The 19,881-nt window shown below is 40.0% G+C and overlaps 1 protein-coding gene across 1 annotated transcript in view; it reads left to right on the forward strand.

Moving 5' to 3' along the window:
• igdcc3 (immunoglobulin superfamily, DCC subclass, member 3) overlaps window positions 1-19,881 on the forward strand; it is a 68,244-nt gene that overhangs the window by 41,402 nt on the left and 6,961 nt on the right. The window contains exons 6-7 of the mRNA XM_042488616.1: window positions 2,389-2,547; window positions 8,243-8,408. Of these exons, the coding sequence (XP_042344550.1) occupies window positions 2,389-2,547; window positions 8,243-8,408 (325 nt within the window). The remainder of the gene's footprint in view (window positions 1-2,388; window positions 2,548-8,242; window positions 8,409-19,881) is intronic.

Raw genomic sequence — 19,881 nt, forward strand, 5'->3', positions numbered from 1 at the left:
TAATGCTGGAGTTTGTTTGCTGCTATTCATTCAACAGCACCACAGCCTGCTAGCTTGTGCTCTTTCTTTTCTGACACTAAGTTAATTAGTGCCTGACGGAGAGAAACTGATGGAGGGGGCAAGAGAGAGAGAAAGAAATATAGTATGAAAAGGCAAGAAAAGAACAAGAATGCTTTTGTTGAGACAAAAGCTCACTTGACTGAGAAGTTGATGTGTGTGCTAGTAAAAAAATGCAGAAATAGCATTCAAACACCTCACAATGACAGACGCAGAGATAAACGACTTGGCAGGTAAGTTGGATTGATTCATTTCATCTCAGTCACTTGTCATAATTAATTACAAATATTATCCTCTCCATAATCCATCACAACAAAAACATCACTTCTTGTCTAAATGAAGCTGCAGGATTTCTTGCAAAGACTGTTTGGCTGCCAGTAAAGTTTAAACTGTCTTTAAGATTCTCCTGACTACTTATAATGGCTGTTTTGTGAATTTTAAGGCCCAGACACACCAACCTGACATCACAGAACTAGTGGCGACAAAGGCCGAGTTTCACATCGCCTGTGTCTCGGCCAGAAAGTTGCACTTAAAAACACCACAAAGACGGTCAGCTGACATGTATGATCTGTGCCGGCATGAGAGGAATTAACTCTCTATAGCAGCAGGTGGTGGTAGTCTGTATTCATCATTCGAAAAGGGAAACTGGAAGATCGACAGAACAGATATAAGATGCTAGTTAGCCAAATAGTACATTAACAATACAACCTGATGTTGAAAAAGAAAAGGGTATTTCATTTCTCTTCTCATGCACTGAGCATAACTGCTAATCAAAGTGATTTTATTCACCGATGGCCTCTGCTGGCTGACAAGGGTGACTAGTGCCAACGGTGCAGGACACACAGGCAGAAACTGGGTGAAAGATGTTCACCACGGCCCGACATTGGCTTGGTGCGTCAGGGCCCTTAGACTTCTGCTGGAAAGCTGTTAGAGAGGTTTGGTCTTCAGACAAAGGCTTATATTTTTTGCCTGACATCAGGCAGTATTGTCAACTACTTACACTTCATTTCCATCTTCGGAATCAGTCAACTCAAACTCAGTTGAGTGGACGAATCGAGAGGTCTGGACCCAGTCAATTTTATTTTTATCATCTGTTGAAAAAGATCTAGAAGGGTCTTTGTGTTGGCTTTGATTATTGCTTATTACAGTATAGAGCCTGTGAACATATCTGATTAAAGGGGATCTCAAAATTCATCTTTATAGAGCAATTTCTAGCTAAGTTTATTGCATGATTATATTCTCTTTGTTGTTTATTTGTCATATTTAATCTCTTTCTATATTTTCTTACTGTGTATTGTAACATTTTGTATTTTGTTGACATATTCAGTAGCACCACGCTATTCAGAGAAATATTTGATCACAAACTTTGATTTAAACTTGCCTTGCCTTCATAATTTGCATGAAAGATATGAAAGAACATGTAAAAATACACCTTTGACTTGTGACCATATGTTTTGTATCTCTGGCTGGAGCTCCCGCCTCTGCATGTGTCCGGCATGGTGCCCGTCCCCCTGCCTCCCTGACTGGCCTTTTTACACATCAAATGTGGACCATACAGGCTTACAGGCTGCAGATGGAAGTCAAAGATGGGATTAAAATGCCCCCTTGGCCCCATAGCTAATAGACTGCAGATAGGGAGCACAGGAAAGTGTGAGCTTATCGTGTAAGTACAGTGAGAGCAGAGAGGAGGCAGCTATGGATTGTGTAAGGAGATAGGAGATTAGAAGTTGCAGTTAGTTTCTGGTCCCTCAGTGGTGGCTCGAACATCTCCTGTGTAACTGTTTTATGTACTACAAGGCTTTGCCAGACAAGGTCTGAAGAAAAAAAAAATTGCTGCTCATGTGTGAAAGCTTTAATTAACCGAACATCTATTGGAGAAGCTGCACTTACAATAAAAACATTAAAGGAAAAAGCTGCTGATGAATGTCTTTAGGATGTCACTCTGACAACAACCTAACCAATTACAGCATGTATGCTGCTCACACACAGCAACAATAAACTGTGTGACCTTCCTCTCTGCTGTCTTTTGTACTGGCAGCGTCATCATAACACTTTACAATTCAGAGAATCACACACTTCCCTGTGAAAGCTCTATTCTGGACCTCTCACAGGGCTTGAAATAGTACTGCTTCTGTGAAACTGTGACTTTAAACGTGCAATAGGTTTAATTAGTCTATCTTGTGGGCAATTTAAGCAAGCCTAACAAACCTAATCCTGCCAAACCTAACATAAACACATACTGTACATGTGTGCAGTCTTGTTTGCTGCTCTACTTATATAAAGTCTTTGTCATCCATCTGAACTGCTCTCTGTGTCGTTTTCCTCAAATAGACGGCCGTCCCATCGGCGTGGAGGGAATCCAAGTACTCGGCACAGGCAACCTGATGATCTCAGATGTCGGTGTGCAGCACTCAGGGGTCTACGTTTGTGCTGCTAACAAACCAGGGACCCGTGTTCGTAGGACTGCTCAGGGACGTCTTGTAGTTCAAGGTGAGTCCTGGATAAAAGCTGTTTTCAAAAGGTTCAGTAGGAGCCATGGAGGGAAACTCAAAGCACAAAAACACAGTCATGGTCAGGTGATTAGGTAAAGCTTATGAATTCTGTGGGTGGACCTCTGTGCAGGCACACTGACTACTATATGACAACTCCACCAACTTCCCATAAGCCAACACTTTCAGTTGCATTTGTGGTTTGTCTGTAGTTCAACTAGTGTCTCTTCCTTCCAGTGTTTTGCTGCTCCACCACTTTCATATAATGTGATAATTCTGTCAGACTTAAGGGTTTTTCATTTTTATGCCAACCAAAAGTTAACACAAAAATTTAGACAGTTTTTCTACCTGCCAGACAGCAGTTAAAATGTTTGCACCAGGCACACTAGAAAGCAGTGCTTTATGTTTCCACCAAACATTACAAACATTAATGGCACAGTATAAAGAGTCAGTGATCTCCTCAGGTGTGGACAAACGGTTTATGAATTTAACTAACCAATCATAGTCTTATGATCCAAATCCTCAACACTGGCAGCCAGGTGGGGATGAGGATATAAAGGATAAAATGTTTTTATTAACATAAACTCTGGTGTCGTCGATAATGCTTAACAATGGAACTAAATAAAGCAAACCTACAACATCATATTAAAAAGTAGCAGTCTCTAAAACTCAGCTTTTGTGGTCACTAAAATGCTGTGTAAGGGAGTTTTGGCCCTGCATGGACAGGCAGTCGTGTACAGTGTAGTACATTTGTGGAGCCCCATGTGATTATATCTTCTGTGGCAAACGGCTTTTTAGAGATAGGGTAAACAAACAATATGTTTAGTGTCCATAGAGATACTTGTGATCAGAGTTGGGGCTCAGAAGAATAAGTTAGGAGCACATTTAGAGACATAGTTGTCATGACATAAAGCAGTGACACTTAATAGGCCAAATGTGCCCCCCTAACCATTGTCTAAGTCACAATAAAAATAATTATAATAATTATTTTTGGATTTAAAGTATACATACGGTGCCAGAGTGCATAAAATGGAATCAAAATAGAGCTTGCTTTTTAAAAAAAAGTGCCAGTGGAGGATTTCCTGACAGAGGTTCTAGCTAAAACCCAATATCCTAAATCCTAGAAACATACTAAAATACTAATATTGTCCAAAAATTCTAGAAATGTCCTAAATCCCTGGAAACATGTATATGGCTGCTGTGACTGGCCCCTGGCCTCCTGTCATTTTGCAAAAGTGGCCCCCGAGCAAACCAAGTTGAGTATTTCTGACATAAAATAATCTTGGCAAATCTATGAAGCTATCCTTCGCAGTTAAATCAGAGGATAAGATATGTCAATAGTTTTCGATTTTCATTAAATGTGTAGAATTTCAGAAAGGCTGGACTACGGTTGTCGTTATTTCTGGTGTCCCCACCCAACATAGTCTAACAGGAATACGTGAAATAGACACAACCTCTTAACAATGCATTATAAGGTGGAGGGAACAAAATGTCTTAAAACAATGCCAGTGCAAAGTCTCTTACAAATGGTTGTAGTTTCAAAGACATCGTTGACGTGGTCAAAGTGCTGAATCAGTTGTAGTTTGGTTTGGCTTGGGAAAAGAAAGACCCTTGATGAGAATACAAAGTCAGAGTACAATGAAACACATGGTGAAGTTAAGGAAAATATTGTGGCTTTGGTTATAATAATTATGGGACATAGGAAATAAGTGACATGAACTTACGTACTTTGCTTAACTATGTAAAGTCATGTAACTATGTTGACTTTTGGTCTCACACTGGACAGAAACTTTTGTCTCCTGATTGAAATTCCTACTTTGTTTGACCCACCCACCACCCTTCTACCCGTCCTATGTAGACTTTGTCTTATTTTATTCTCAATTTGTGTGTCCATCTCGAAAAAAGATCACCATTGACTTTGCATTGGCATTGTTTTCGTGTTGCCGGCAAATTATTCAAACACAGTTCTTGCTTACCATTAAATTAAGAGTTTGTGTCACGTATTTCGATGAAACCAGACTGCTTCACCTCAGAAACTTCTCTTTCATGCCCACAGCCTTTAAAAATCAATTATTGTCACAGGAGAGTATTTGTATCTGCTTCTTTACTGTGGTAGTGTCTGCGTCTTTTCCCCTCTCTGTGGACACACATATATATATAAAAAAAAACAGTTAAATTGCAGGTTTTGATCTTTCGATCATTTTTATCAAGACTATACAAACGCTGTCACCACTGAATGAGTGCAACAAGGCCAACTCTGTGAGGTATAATTGTACTGAAACTCTCAATGTCACAAGACAAAGCTGCATCTCCGGTACATCCCCTATGGCTTCACTTAAGGCCATTGAATATTTGCTATAAGAATGTACAATATTTAAATACCGGGACATTAATATAGAATTTATTGTCAGTAAATGCAATAATAAATCTTTAGTGTACATAGCATTTATAGTTGATGGGCTGTAACATGCAAAACTGGTATTGTCCTTTAAAGTGCTTTGGAAAAGTTTATTATTTTATTTTGTTCTATTATGTTCTTCATCATGTGAGTGGTGCAAGCAGTACCATGAACTTGTTGACCAGTGGGATGAGGCCAGGTGTGGGTGGCCCCCGCTGCATTAACTGTCACCAAGCAGGAAACATTCAGCATCTGCCAGCCTCACTCACATATTGATCAGATGGACCACACTTTGCTTCAGCCCATAGCAGTATTGATCCTGATCAATATTTCATTTTATCTGCCTGTCAAGTCCAAGACAAGCTCCTACCCGAGCAGGAACAAAGAGGAAAAGCCACGGATGTTAATTACGCATCAGTGTCTTTGGGTTCTGCTATTGATTCATCGAAACAAAAGTGTACTGTTTACTCCAAATAAATGTAGATTATGCCGATTTCATGAGAAGAAAATGATATTATTAGTGAATTAATCTAGTATAAATAAGCCATTAGCACCTCTGTGAATATGTGAGGGTGTCAATGACTATCAAGAGTACAGTGGTCAGGAACTCCAGCTCCAGATGAATGCAGACAACAGTACTCATTAAACCATCACACATCAAACAAATGCACTGATACAGCAAATCAATTAGGTTCATTTTGGTTCCTTCGGGGTACAAATAGACAGACAAGAGAAACAAAGACCGGAGGAGGAGTCAAGCTGTGACAGCCCAAAGGGAAAAACAAGAGCAAGATGGATGGATAGTGCTGATGATCTAACCCGCACCCTTACAGGTGCAAATCAATATCTTACCAAGCTCCCTATGACCTTCACCTTTAAGACAGCCCTCAAAGAACACATCGAGAGAGAGAAAGAGAGAATGAAGCCGGGAAAGAGGAGAGATAAATGAAAGGACCATCACACGCTGTCAGCAGCCTCCATTCAAGTGCCTCAGGGTCCCTCAGCTTTTCCAGTGGGAGAATGGAAATGCTTACATTGAAAAAGTGTCAGACAACATTTTGTCTATTAGGATGGGAACAAGATGGAGGACAGAACAGTAGGGTGGAAATGTTAAACTGGAGAAAAGTAAAACAATAAACAAAGATGTTTAGCTTGCCAAAAATGTAGCTGTTGCACTTAAGAATGAAAGTTGTGCTAATCAGTTTTCTTGTTGTTAACAAATCTTTTGATCAAAATCAACAGGAGGCCACTAACACGTTTTCTGTGTAGCCAACTGCTGCTATAACTAATTACCGTGTGACATAGACCTCCATTATTGTCCGAAATCTATCTATGTACAAGTTTCTTCATCTGAGCACATGGACACTGCGGTTGTAAATCCTTAAACATGTATTAGTTTACAGCTGAAAATGGTCCCAAACAAATGCAATATTTAGTCCTATTTGAGTAACTTTAGCTCAAAACCTCAGTACCTGGCAGGTAAAGGAAATTAATCATCCTTTTTATAAAATGAAATTTCATTTCAATTCATTTATTTTATTTTTTTTATACAGGAAGGGAATTAAAAGTAACATTAGGTATGTTACAGTTATAACTGGACAGTCAGTTAGAAACTGGTTTTCAGCAGCACAAAAACACATTACAATACAAAGTAAAGAAGAGACAATCAACAGAGACAAGACAACAACAAAACTTAGGCACCTACACAGACGTTACAGGTTAGAGCTCTTAAGTCACATGAGAAAGATGGTATATGAGATTTGAATCAGTGGTTGCAGGTATGTCCCCCATATTTCTCTCCCAAGCTCCTCCCACCAGACTTCCGAGGGCATATGCACATGCTTTATACAGTAACTTAGTTTTTCCCGAACATTGATGTATCTAATCCTGTTTCATTGTTGCACACTCATGTTTCTCATTTGTTCAGCCCCTCCTTGACCTGCTTTGTCTGTTTATCAGACCACAAATTAGACAAGAATTAGGTAGCTGGCCTCCACAAGGTCTTATTGCCCCGCTTCCTGCCTCTGTGGACTGCCTCCCAAGAAGTAGATATAGTAGCTCAGGAGAAGGACCATCGGTTGTTGGCTGTAGTGGCTTAAATTCAGCAAACGCAAACCCTCAAGCCCAAGGTGTCACACCGGGCTGGTGGCTGGCAGCAGTGCTTGGTCTAATTCATGTCATGGCAGCAACAGAAAGTTTGCTGATCCGGTGGAGAGTCGGAGCTGTCCTGTCCCCTGGATGTGGGGTTTGAATGAATGAGCCTAAAGCTGAGAAACACAGGAGTATTGTTACAGAGTGTTATTTCACAAGAATCACAACACTGGTCCAGGTTTCTCTCTCTGTGTTACAACAGAATTAAATGCTGTTTTATTCCAACCAGCATCTGTGTTAAAGGTGTAATTTTACAATATGACTCCCGTTACTCAGTCCCACCAGGTAATGATGAGTTAAATGATGGCACAGAAGGAAAGCTAATTTTTTCTTTTTTAACAGGCAATATGATACGCCTGGTGTTCCAGCTTTCTACCGTCTAGTGATGACTCTGAGATATTATAATTACCATAACATTTTTTCTGAGTTAATATGGGCATAAATAATTCAGGTTATCAAATCACAGATAACCATTGGGACAATAATGAGTGCAGGGGAGATGGTGCAATACCTCTCTGTCTGTCAGCTTAAATAAAAACATGAAGCCAGAAATTAAACTCTGGCGGATGTAAGTGTAATTACTCTGTGATTTAAAGAAAGTACCTTCTCTGCTAAGAGAACCATTTCATATGAATAAGTTATTACCACTAATTGACCATAGCTGGGAAGCCTGAAGCAAATATAAGGCAGGAAATGATGAATCTATAAACTGCATCACTGTATTTTCATCTAAATGTGTTGCTGTTTTAAATCATATTAGTCCCAAATTAGTGCTGTTGTTGATTCTCTTGCTCTCGTCCTTCCACTTTTCTGCTCTCCCCTCTCACTTTTTTATTTCCATGTATCTGCATTGATCAAGTGTCTTGTATAATCCTGCTAATTGACCCTGAATTATAGATTTGCAACACTATTTATACCATACACCTACAGTATAATGCAGTACTCTGCTTCTTTATAATAAAGACAGCTGCCTGCAAACCCTGTGGGCTCTTCAGTTATTTTCATAAGTTAAGCTGTGGTACCTCTGGATACTTCTTAAACATCCCAATTTGTTTCTCTGGCTCAGATTTTTTTTTGGCACTGTCCTTTTGATTGTGGGAGTGAGTCCAACTTATCTGACTCTCTGTCTCCCTCCCTCTTGTTTCAGCTCCAGCAGAGTTTGTTCAAGCTCCGCAGTCCATTGCTCGGCCTGTTGGCACCACTGCCATCTTCACCTGCCAGGCACAGGGAGAGCCAGAGCCCCAGCTCACCTGGCTGAAGAACGGGCAAATCCTGGAGCCTGGGGGACACGTCAAACTCAGGAACAACAACAGGTGAAAATTGCATTCATATATACAGGAGTACCCACTGATTCACCAGGGTGCAGAAAACACCCAGTCACTGTCAGTTTTCACAAAAGACACCCTAATTAGTAGTGATGTTAAGCAAATGAGAGGTGTGTTTTCTTGCCAATTTTCTTGGCATCATGTTTTTGTAGCATCTTTTACATCTGATGCAACAATTTACTGTTCATATATTTTACATGTACACATGCAACAGGATGGAGACTTTACCAAAGGTGGATAAGTTTAAAAACAAAGAAACAAAAACAGGAGTGGGATGCCAAAGGGGGGTTAACTGTCATGGGGGGCATTGATGAGCGAGCCTGATGTGGGGGTATGTTGCTTGTTCAAATTGTCATATTGCAATGTTTACTCATGCAGCGGCTCATATGAGATCTTAGGCAAATGCACATACAGTGGTTTGTATTATATCTGACTAAGATGCACTCCACATTACATACTTAATGTTAAGTTACATAGGTTAGGATTAGAAAAAGGAATTTGGTTAAAATAATTCAAAGCTTACTTTGTCTCACACGATTCCAAATACCGGTCTTGTGGGTAAAAGTCCTGTGTTTGTTTGACCACCCTAACCTGCTGTGGTATGCAGACTTTCTGTCTTTATGTTACTGCCTTTTTCACTCGTCATGTGATCACAGGGGTATACGCAAATTACTGGCTAATGATTACATGGGTTATATACAAATTGTTGTGCATTACTTTTTGTAGGTAATTCACAAACTCTGGCATAGTGGGACTGAGCAGATCTGACTGATGTGATGTGATGTAGCGAGGGATCAGCTTTGGATAAACTGCAGTAAAAGGGTTGTTATAAAATGGAATCAGATTGTCCTGTAGTGCTGCTGTGAGCTTTAGATTTGAGTGGTCTGTTTACAGATTGAGCCAGATACTTTAGTTAGTTGAAAAATATGGGTTTCTTGGCCACAGATATTGCTATTAAGATAAACGTCTGGAGATGTTGTCGGATTATTAGAGAGGAGAGAATGCCTGACAGAGATGTTTGTTAGGACTGAGACTTCCTACTAGAGGAGATTTTGAAAAAACTTTCGAGTAAATTACCCTTTATATAAGGGCTTTGTAAATCTTTATCAATGGATTGTAAATCATTTAGCCCTCTTCAAGAGTAACTTTGGGCTGCCAAGCACCGAAAAATTGTTGTGGCTGCTGTTTATCCTCCAGCTAGACACTCTTAAATTCATCAGTAAGACCCTCTAATGGGGCGCTTAATCCGGATCAAAATCCATGATTTAAAAGCTTGTTAACATGTGTAAGTGTACACTTGATGTCTTACTAGAAACTGTGAAACCCACAAGTATTATTACAAACATTTAGAACTTTAGTAGCTCTTCTTAATGTTTAATAACTGATCTATAAAATGTTATGAACCTTTAATGAAGCCTTTATCGCCTTAAAAACACAATATAAAGGGTGACTTATCAGAAAGGGTTTCAGTAATTTTAATAATTATTTAATGTGAAAAAGAACCATGAACAGGTCGTTACATAATGCAAATTCCCATTAACACAGCCCAGCTTTCCCTCCTGACCATGTCGGCACCCCTCACAAAGTTGGACCCTGCACACAGAAGTAATATGGACGTCATTATTAATCACCACTGCCTTGATCTGATCATTGGCATCATTAAATCTTCAATTTCTCTGCGTTTCTGTTGCTTCTAACGCGGCAGCTGCTGGAATTTACGCCTGCCAAGACATGAGCCTCAATTTATTTGTGCCTTTGTATGCGAGCAGTGTATTGACTGGATGTTGGATGCTTTCCCATGGCAGTCCTCCTCCCAGGAATGTCATGAGGAGGAGGACCCAGCAACTGGCTCTGGCTCTGTTAGTTACCATTCCCAGCACCACGCGTTGTAATGGCTGCATGTTGCAGTGGCTGTTTTCTGCGTTTAGGTACTGTATGTGGCAGTCGAGCACCATCTTAGAGATGGAGCAGAGGAGTAATTATATGTTGGTTGTTCTTTTCTGCTCTTGGAGAAGCTGCATGAGTTGTACAGAATTATGGTTGATGACATGTCATGATCAACAGTTTTCCTTTAGCTTCAAGGCTGTGCTTAAGGATAAAACATAAGTGTGCAGCCTGTTGCTAGCACTAATTGTAAACTGCTACACTCTATCCATCCAGCAAATATGTTTTTGAGTAAATTCTGTTATGCGTTAATGCACGTGGAAAGTTCAATTTTTCCAGTCGACCTTGGCAGCCAACCATCCGTGCATGTTGTTATTATTCATAAAAGAGAAATATGAAGTGAATACATTACATTTGCACCTCAAAAAATCAATACTTGCACTCTGTATCAGTGAGTGAAGGGAGCAGACACCTCCATCGCTCACAGACACTGCTCCACTCCCACTTGCCTACACCAGTCTATATTAGTCAGGGAGATGGAGCGAGGGACTAACAAAGGAGGAAAGAGGAGAGGGATGAAATAAATGAGAGGCCGAACTTAGACGTAGGGGAGAAAAAAAGAAAGGAAAAATGAACGGGTGGTCAAAAGAGAAATGATGAGTCGGCAGGAAGAGCAAATGAGGAGAGAGAGAACAAGACAGAGCGGGTAGTCAGAGCATCACAGCGTTTTCCACTTGCCGCCATTAGTGTATTCTATAGACCTGCTATAATGTGGATGTCATGCATCACAAAGCCTGCACTGCGATTGGTTAAGGAGGCAGGCCTCAGCTTGAGATCTACCATTAGCTAATTAGCTCATAAACTCAGCTAGTTGACCAGGAAATGCAGTCAGCCATTTAGAGCACAGAGCAGCTTGATGTGCATCTTTTTTGCATTGTGTAGCTGGACTGAGAGGTGAGCGGAAAGAGCACATTACAATCTGATTCGTTATCACAGTCTCTAATTAATGATTGGCGTAAAGATAACTGATTTCTGGATTGCATTTATTCACCACAAATACTAACAATTTTTATCATAACTAATTAATCCTCAGATTGTTTTGTAATTAAAGGTCAGAAAATAATATTAAATGTACATCACAGCTCCCCAAAGCCTTAGTTGAGGGGTTTGGTCTGACAAAGAGTTAAAAAAAATCTCTATCTCTTGCCAAAATGACAGAATAGGTTGATTTCCTCTGATTTCCATGATGACATAAATGACATATATGACCGTACTAAAAATGATAAATATTAACTTGTTAACAGTTGCAGTTCTAAACATGTCCTAAGCACTCTGAAACAGTTGCCGATTTGCTATGAAACTTTGTTGTTAGGTTTTAAAAAAACAACAGCGAATGAGGTTTAAAATTTTACTTCTGTTTCTAGTGAAACATGACGTATGTGGCGTCCATCAGTGGTGCAGTGCAGGCTCTGTGCAGGTATACAGGCTATGCCCACCTCTTTTTCTTGACATTTATGGTATACCCACCTATTAGCCAAAAAGTTGTTGGAATATATATTTTAATAACAACTTTATTTATATAGAACCCTTAAAAACAGGTGTTTACAAAGTGCTTTAACAGACAAAGCAAAGGCAGGAACTCAGGGACAACAGTCAAACAAAAATGTTAGAAAAAAATGCAAACACAAAAGGTCAACGAGAATAAAGCTAATAAAAGGAAGAAAAGTGATGAAACAGGTAGATCCCAAAAGGCATTTAAAATACTAAATGAATTAAGTTTCTGGAAATATAAAAAATAAAAGCAATAAAAGATGATAAAAATGATATAAACACAATATACGAAGGCCACATCAGTGCAGATAAAACAAAGATAAGAAGATAAAAACAGGTGAATAAGAGATAGATGTAATAAATTAAAACATGAAAGGATGCCAAGAACAGGACATCAGATGGATAAGGTACAATAAATGAAGTAAGAGCAGCAAAATGAATAGAGGAAGAGATTTTAAAAAAAAATTATAAATAAATCAATAAATAAAGGTGATATCACATAAAAGCAAGTCTGTAAAAGTGAGTTTCAAGAAGTGACTTAAAAGAAGTCACTGATTCTGCGAGGAGAGTATACTAACTACACATCCTACCTATCTAACCTAGTAATACATCCAACTCAACTACACCACTGATAGACATCACATATGTCACTAGCATAGTATTTTACACATACTTCCATGCTGCGCTGTTGTTAATAAAATAACTCAGCGTTGACTTTTGTCCACAAACACCAGTCTTATGGGTGAATGTCCTGTGCTTGTTTGAACCATCCTCAACCGCTCCTCCTGCCCACCCTGTAGGGACTTCTTCCATTTTTAAACAGTTTTACACAGACTTTGTTGATTTTTTTACTTCATCACCTTCTCTGCTCCCATAAAAAATTACTACAGCTACAAGAGGGTGCCACCTTTGAACGGGTCATAAAAAGCTGCTTGCCCGGTCAACCTGTAGAGCTGCCTGTTCCAAAACTAAAATTAAAAAAAAAAAAATCAATATAATCAAAGTACCGTGAAATCCAGCACCTCATATTTACAAAGTGCAGCGTTATAAAAATGACAACTGATCCTCAAAATTGCTGGCAATGTAGTTTTCTCTGGATGGATTAATTGATTAGATCTACTTGCAGTGTTTTTTCCAATCCAGAAAGTGTGATGTTTCTATGTGTCACAGAAGAGGATGACCATGGGTTATTGGCCATACATAACGCAGAACACCAGAGGACAGAATTGGTGTCCTGTGTTTCTCATGTTGTTCAGTTCAGACTTCTGAAACAATTTATAAAGGTTGGGGGAAAAAAACATTTAAATATTTAAAAGGTCAATTAAAAGGACAAGATGCAGTGATGTTATCAATATTTAACAACAATCTTTCACTAAGCAGAGCCAAGTGTTTTGAATAGCTTTAACATTTATCCTGCTTTAGTTGCCAGGAACAAGTGTTGTAGAAAAAACTTAAAATTCATTTAAAGCAAACATTTTGAACATTATCTGACTGATTTTGTTGTTGCATTTCATACAACATGGAAATGTCTTGCTGCTGATCAGTTACATCAGAATATAACGACATAACTGAAACGTTTGTTTTGATGTCTATCACATGACTTTTATCTAATGTATATACATCGGAGGATCAGGGAAGAACCGTCAACTTTTTAAGTCTGGGACTTAATACCTGGGCTTTGATTATATGTCAATAATTATCACTGGCCTGATGTCAGTTTTTAATTAATAAACTCTATTTCTCACTGTGTGTGAGTGACTTAGACCTTTCTTTTATCTGTAAGGGCCCTGACACACCAAGCTAACAATCAGGTGTTGGTCTATATTGGGCTGCTGGTGAGCTTCTGTCGCCCAAGTTTTGGCGTTGGCACATCTCTGCACTTGTTGGCCCTAGTGGGCTTTTTATGTTTTTTGGCAGATTCAGCATGTTGAAGTAGCGGAGACAGCGGAGTCCCTGGGTGTGGGAAATGACTCTGATTGGCTTTTCATCTCAGAGCATGAGAAAAGCCACAGAGCTTTTTAGAAACTGTTAACTGAAGGAACTGTCATAATTGTTGATTGCTCACTTGCCTACAGTGTATATGTGTTGTTCATTCGATATTGTGTTGTGTTGTTAAAGTGCAAACTGGTAAATAACTACATTGTGTCTTGAATTCCTCCCGTCAGTCTGTAGTTTTTCCCTTTTTTTAAGATGAATACAGACTGCTGCCACCTGCTGGTAGGGAGAGTTATTTCCTCTCACGCAGGTGCAGATTGTACATGTTTGTTAGCCATTGGTTGTGGTCTTTGCAGTGTATACAAGTACAACTTTTTTGACAGAGACACAGGCGATATCGACAATCCAGGTATCTGAGTCAGTATCAATGAAGTATCAGTGCATCTGCGGCACCAGCCCCTATGATTGGAGGCCAACATGCTCTCTCTCACCAAATTCATAGTTTTACTTGAAGCTAAAAAAGCCATGTGGAGTGTTTTTTAATGTAGTGAAGGTCCTGCCAGGAAGGAAAATGATGTGGCATGGGGTGCAATTTACCTCCTGAACCAAGCCAAAACAAAAGTAATTATATGTAAATAATATTCAACAGCTCCGAGCAGTGCAACGATACTGGTCTTATATAAATACATACTCTACGGGAAGCCTGAATATACAGTGAGTGCAGCACACAGAGAAATTTTAATTAGTGTGTGTGGTGGGTATAACTTTGTGTGTGTGTGTGTGTGTGTGTGTGTGTGTGTGTAAAAATATACGCACACTGAGGTTTCTCCCTTCAGCCATCTCTCACGACGCTGACCTTCAAAGCAAATCGGACAAGGGAAGGAAGGGGAATCGATTGTACATTTCATTCACACACACGCATGCACACACATTAATCAAAAAGCAAGTGAGCGCCGCATGTGCACAAATAGCCCCGCGGTGCATGCCATCATTCATTTTGTGCACACGCATAATCAAACACGAAAATTCACAAACGTGTTGCTCCCTTTCGTCCTCATCCGAACACACAGACTCTACACGGAAAACACACACGAGGAGGACATGGCTACGTGAAACGCTGCATAGGATATGCACACACCTGCACACATGTACAAACACACACATCATTGTTACTCCATTCATTATTGGACCTTGCTAACCATGGCTCCTGTAAAACACGCTATTGTGGTTATTTGAAGCCTCTGAGAGTTGTTGCTAATTACATACTAGGACTCACTCTTCAGTCTCTAAAGCTGACACGTGTAATCATCCGACACGTACAGGCTGTGATCTCACATCACACAGTGTGATAATGGTGAGATGGAATTCCAGCCTGTCCAGTTGTTGTAAAAGTGATACTGTAACTGATAATTAGGAAAATTTAATTTTCGCGTAGATAAGATATGAGAGAAATATCCCATGGGCATTTTTCTAATTTAGTCTCTTTCTCTAAATAATTTAGAAAGTGTAAGATCCTTTTTACTTTGGTGTAAAGAGGGTTTAAACTGTGTAATAAAAAAAACATGCTGTGAGTAAGCTGTGTGTGTGTGTTATAATTAATGGCCAACATCTGAAGGAACAGGCTACCACACAAACCTGGACATTTTCTTGCAGAATCCTTTCAAAGGATTTTCTTTTTTTCCCCTTTTTTCTTCTCTTTCTTTCACTCAGACCTGCCTTTCTTGTTTGCGGCCCCTCTCTGTGCCCCACATCCCCCTTCCTGCCCCCATTACAGAGAGCTGGGGCCTGGGCATTGGCCTTGAACTCTGACCCTGCCTGTAATCAGTCATATCCCTGGGCCCTTCCCTCTTCTCAGGCCACAGACAGCTCATCGCTCCTCCCCTCCCCCTCCCCCATCTCTTCCTCCTGTTCTCTTTTTGTCCCTGTATTTTTTCCTCCCTCTCCCTCTTGCTGGATCCAGAACGGCCACGCTGGCTTTTGATGGGGTGCCGCTCAGAGACAACGGAGAGTAAACATAGCCGAACAACAGGCCCAAGGCCCCGCTGTCAGCCACTCCCCTGGCCCACGGCCTTATCCATCAATCTGTGAAATGACCTTGAACTGATGAGTAAATGATGGTGTCAACCTGTCAGGACAGGACAGCTTGGCTTTGGAGCTCCTGTAAGACGAGCAAACAGCCCAAATTCAGGCCATATACGTCCCAAATCAATTCTTCTCTCTCACTTAGACTTACCATCTTTCATTTCTTCCCCACACATCTTTGGTGGCCCTGCTCTGCTGCTGAATGTTAATGTATTTTAAAACTCAAACCATTTAATCGAAAAAGTCTTTTGAAAAAAGGCTCAAACTGAATCGCTTGTCACTTTATAATCTCTTTGGCTGAAAATGTTTAAATGAGAAAAAGTTTTAAGCTTGGAGACTTGTCTTTGACCTTCAGAAATTAAACAGTTGGCCGTACTAAGACCTTTAAAAGTGTAGTAGTCTACTTTACATTGTCTTTATGTAAAGCTACAGTGTGTAGGGTTTATGGGGATATATGGACAGATATGGAAAATAATGAAATGAGTATGTTTTCTTTAGTGTATAAACACCTGGAAATGAGAATGATGGGGTCCATTTTTTTTTTTACCTTAGAATGAGTCATTTACATCCATATAGGGAGTGGGTCCGTATCCACAGATCACGGCATGTTTCTACAGTAGCCCAGAATGGACAAACAACACACTGGCTCTGTAAAGACCCATTCATAATTTCACATCGGCCACCGTAGTTTAGCTTCACCAGAAAAAACGTTTTTGAACAGGAAACCACTTAAATTCAGTGTTTTCACCGTTTGAAAAAGTGACCTGATCCCTTTGTTTTGGAGAAGAAGAGACCTCTGCCAATAAATCAGCTCCCAGTAAAAACCTCTGGAACATCTAGATCTCAAGTTATCAGAGAAAACACGGGATCACACGTTAGCAAGGAAAACACTGATTTGTAACATTGAACTGCTTTATAATTTTAATCACCTGGTGTTTTTGTCGTAGAAACTAAGACCTAGACCTCTGTGGATAATTCGGCACCCTTAAAAACCTCCTTAAAAAAAACCACACTGATTAATTTCTAACCAGGAGAATTTTTCTTTCATTGCAATCTTCAACAGTCACCATTAGATGCCACTAAATCCCCCTAAATCTTACACATTGTACCTTTAAACTGAAGTGGGAGCACTTGGCAGTCCAAAGGATTTTCTTGAATAAATGTGTATTTTGTTTCTGTTGGTCTTTAATTAATTCAACGCAATTGTGATTAACCCTAACCCTAAAATAAATTATTCTAAATATGCAACATCCTGGAACAGACAGAAAGATGTTTTGCCTTTCCAATTTCAGCAGCAGAGCAGAAAAGAGTGACTTCAAACAGCAACACTATGCTCCTCATTCACCAACACTTTGATCCTGGAAGAAGTAGGAAGTTTTGACTGTAGATGTGGAATTTCATAAGCTACACGTCAGCAAGATCAGTCCGCATGTATGTGTGTGTTCATGCACGTGTATGTGAGTTAGCATACATGTGGTTGGACGCTACTATACCGTCCGAAACAAGCAACATCTTGTGAAATTTCCCTGCATTCCCCTCAAACATTCAGGAGGCCCATCCAGGCCCGGTGGCATCAGGGCAGTGCGTCCCCGGGGCCCTCTTTGCTGCGTCTGTGGCGTCTGGTCAGAGCTGCCTGTCTGCAAACACTCCATCCATCACTGATATGAAAGGCTGTCAGAAATGTGATGGTTGAGTAGCGAGCCAAGGGCTGGCGACTGCTGTCACCTCGGGGGTCAGAGGTGAGATTGTCTCAGAGAGGGTAAAATACAGGGGGCCTCTTTGACCTTATAATTATCCAGATTGAATCCACCTGGCAGACCGGAAAGAATAATAACTCATCCGCCTCGCAGCCTATTCTGACCCAGATTAGAGCCGTACAGTAATTGTATCCCGGCACATCAATTTTGAGAAGGAAATGGAATGATTCACTTCTCTGTCCTGCCTGCTGACCCAGAAGAGCACTCCCCTGTCTTTACAAATCCATCCTTGCAAACCACTTCGAGGCCGTATGGCTTCGGTGGCGTCCGTCGAGAGAGCCGAAATGCCACTTTCCTCATGTCCAATTTCACAGGTCCAGAAGGTGGCCGGTGACAGACCATGTACGGCTGAAATGTCGTTCTTTCGATAAATGGCATGCTTCTCCTCACGGGATCGTCCTGGCATTTCTCAATAAATTTTGATTTAATACACCGAGGATCCAACCTGTCCGTCAAAGAAAGATGACAGTCTGTTCGACAGGTGCCTACAAACTGCCAGTGACAGATTAGGCGGGATGCTGTGTGATATGTTGAACTCTTATGGCATTCAATTCTAGTGTTTCAACTTAAAGCGCAGCATGAGAGCCAGAAGCCAGAGGCTTTTCTTCCTTTTATTTGAAATATGCTTCTGATCTGTCAAAATGCCCTGACCAAGGGCTTGAAGGAGTGAAAATAGACATAGCTACAACTCAAGCCCTTCCATATTCCCAAGATATTCATTATTTGTACATTCTCATTTTTTCTCCTGCACATATTATACCTTAAATACAGCAGATATGGCCTTGATATGAAAATGGCATAAAGAAATGTTTCGCGCCACCGGGTCTTATTTCCATAGTGTGTTAAATGTTTTATTTTTTCTTTTGCCTCGAGACAAATAAGAGGAGTAGATTATGTATTCTTGTCTAATAACACCTACTCAGCATGCACACACGAATACATATACACACACACAAAGCTTATATTTCTTCCATAGCAGCGAGATCACGTGGGAGGGAAGAAAAAGCAGAGATGCAGTACAAAAAGACAAAGAGAAGAGCTGTGCAGGTACGACAGTGAGAAGCGACGGCTTGGAAGAAAGAGAATATAGAGTGAAGGCAGTGAGTGTAGGAGGTTGTGATTGTGTATAGGTATGAGTGATGAGGTGAGTACATCTGTGTGCATGGACAGATGAAAGGTTTCACTGATGTAGGCAAATTACATTTTTTGAACCGCTGAAATAGATTTATCGACTCCGACGAGAGTTTCGATAGAAAAGGAAGCAGTTTGAAAGTACGCGCTCTGCACGAGTGAGGATCTTCTTTACACACTGCTGCCGTCTGTATTGTGTTCTTTCTTTCACTCACTCAAACACACACACACAACTGAACACAATACATCTTGACATACTGTCACATTAATCTTCCTTACTTTATGCAGTCCTTATCCGAGGTACGAAGTAACAGTGCATTCACTCAGCACAGATAATTTACTTTCGAAGACTCAAATGTACATTTTCAATTTTATTTCAGATAGATTAGTTACTGTGATTAAAGAAAAGACATGTCTGATAGTGTTTGTCATCAGAATATTTTTTTAAAACTAGTAAAAACAGGTTTCAATATGTTTTTGAAGAGAATAGTGTCACCATGTGATCATTTATATTGCACATAAAGGCTCAATGTGGGTGTAACAATTTGTCAATGAATTGTGGTGAACTTTACCATCTACCCAAGACCCAGATATCCCTGCTTATCTCCCAGCTCCAAATTTTATTTTGCTCTTGAGCTGTACAGATTGTACTTCTGCATTTTCATATGCCTGCTACCACAGAAAGAATAGAATAGAATAGAAGCAAATCAAGAGAGAGAGAGAGAGGCCCCTCTTTTCTCTTAAATGAAATGGTAAAGCTAGGGAGTGCTGTTCAAATGCAAACCAATACTTTGGTACTGCATCGGCTATTTTATCATCTAATATGTCTCAAAAATACATATTTCGGTGCACTGTTTGGCTCTAATAAGATCATTTGTGAACAGGAAGTGCCACACGATTTCATGTATTGTAAAAATGGAGACTGGAAGTAGATTAAATGGGAAAACTAAGCAGTTCTGATAAATTATAAACCAAGATTCTGTAACTGAGTTGCCTATTTCTCACCTAAAATGTTTTCAGAAACATATTTTAGCTTTTTGTTTGACTCTCATTAGAGATTGCTTGTTACCTGCTGTCCACCATATTGTTGTAGAAAAATGGCCATTGCATTACGTCACCCA

The sequence above is a fragment of the Plectropomus leopardus genome, chromosome 1 (genome assembly GCF_008729295.1).
Source record: "Plectropomus leopardus isolate mb chromosome 1, YSFRI_Pleo_2.0, whole genome shotgun sequence".
Taxonomy (NCBI): domain Eukaryota; kingdom Metazoa; phylum Chordata; class Actinopteri; order Perciformes; family Serranidae; genus Plectropomus; species Plectropomus leopardus.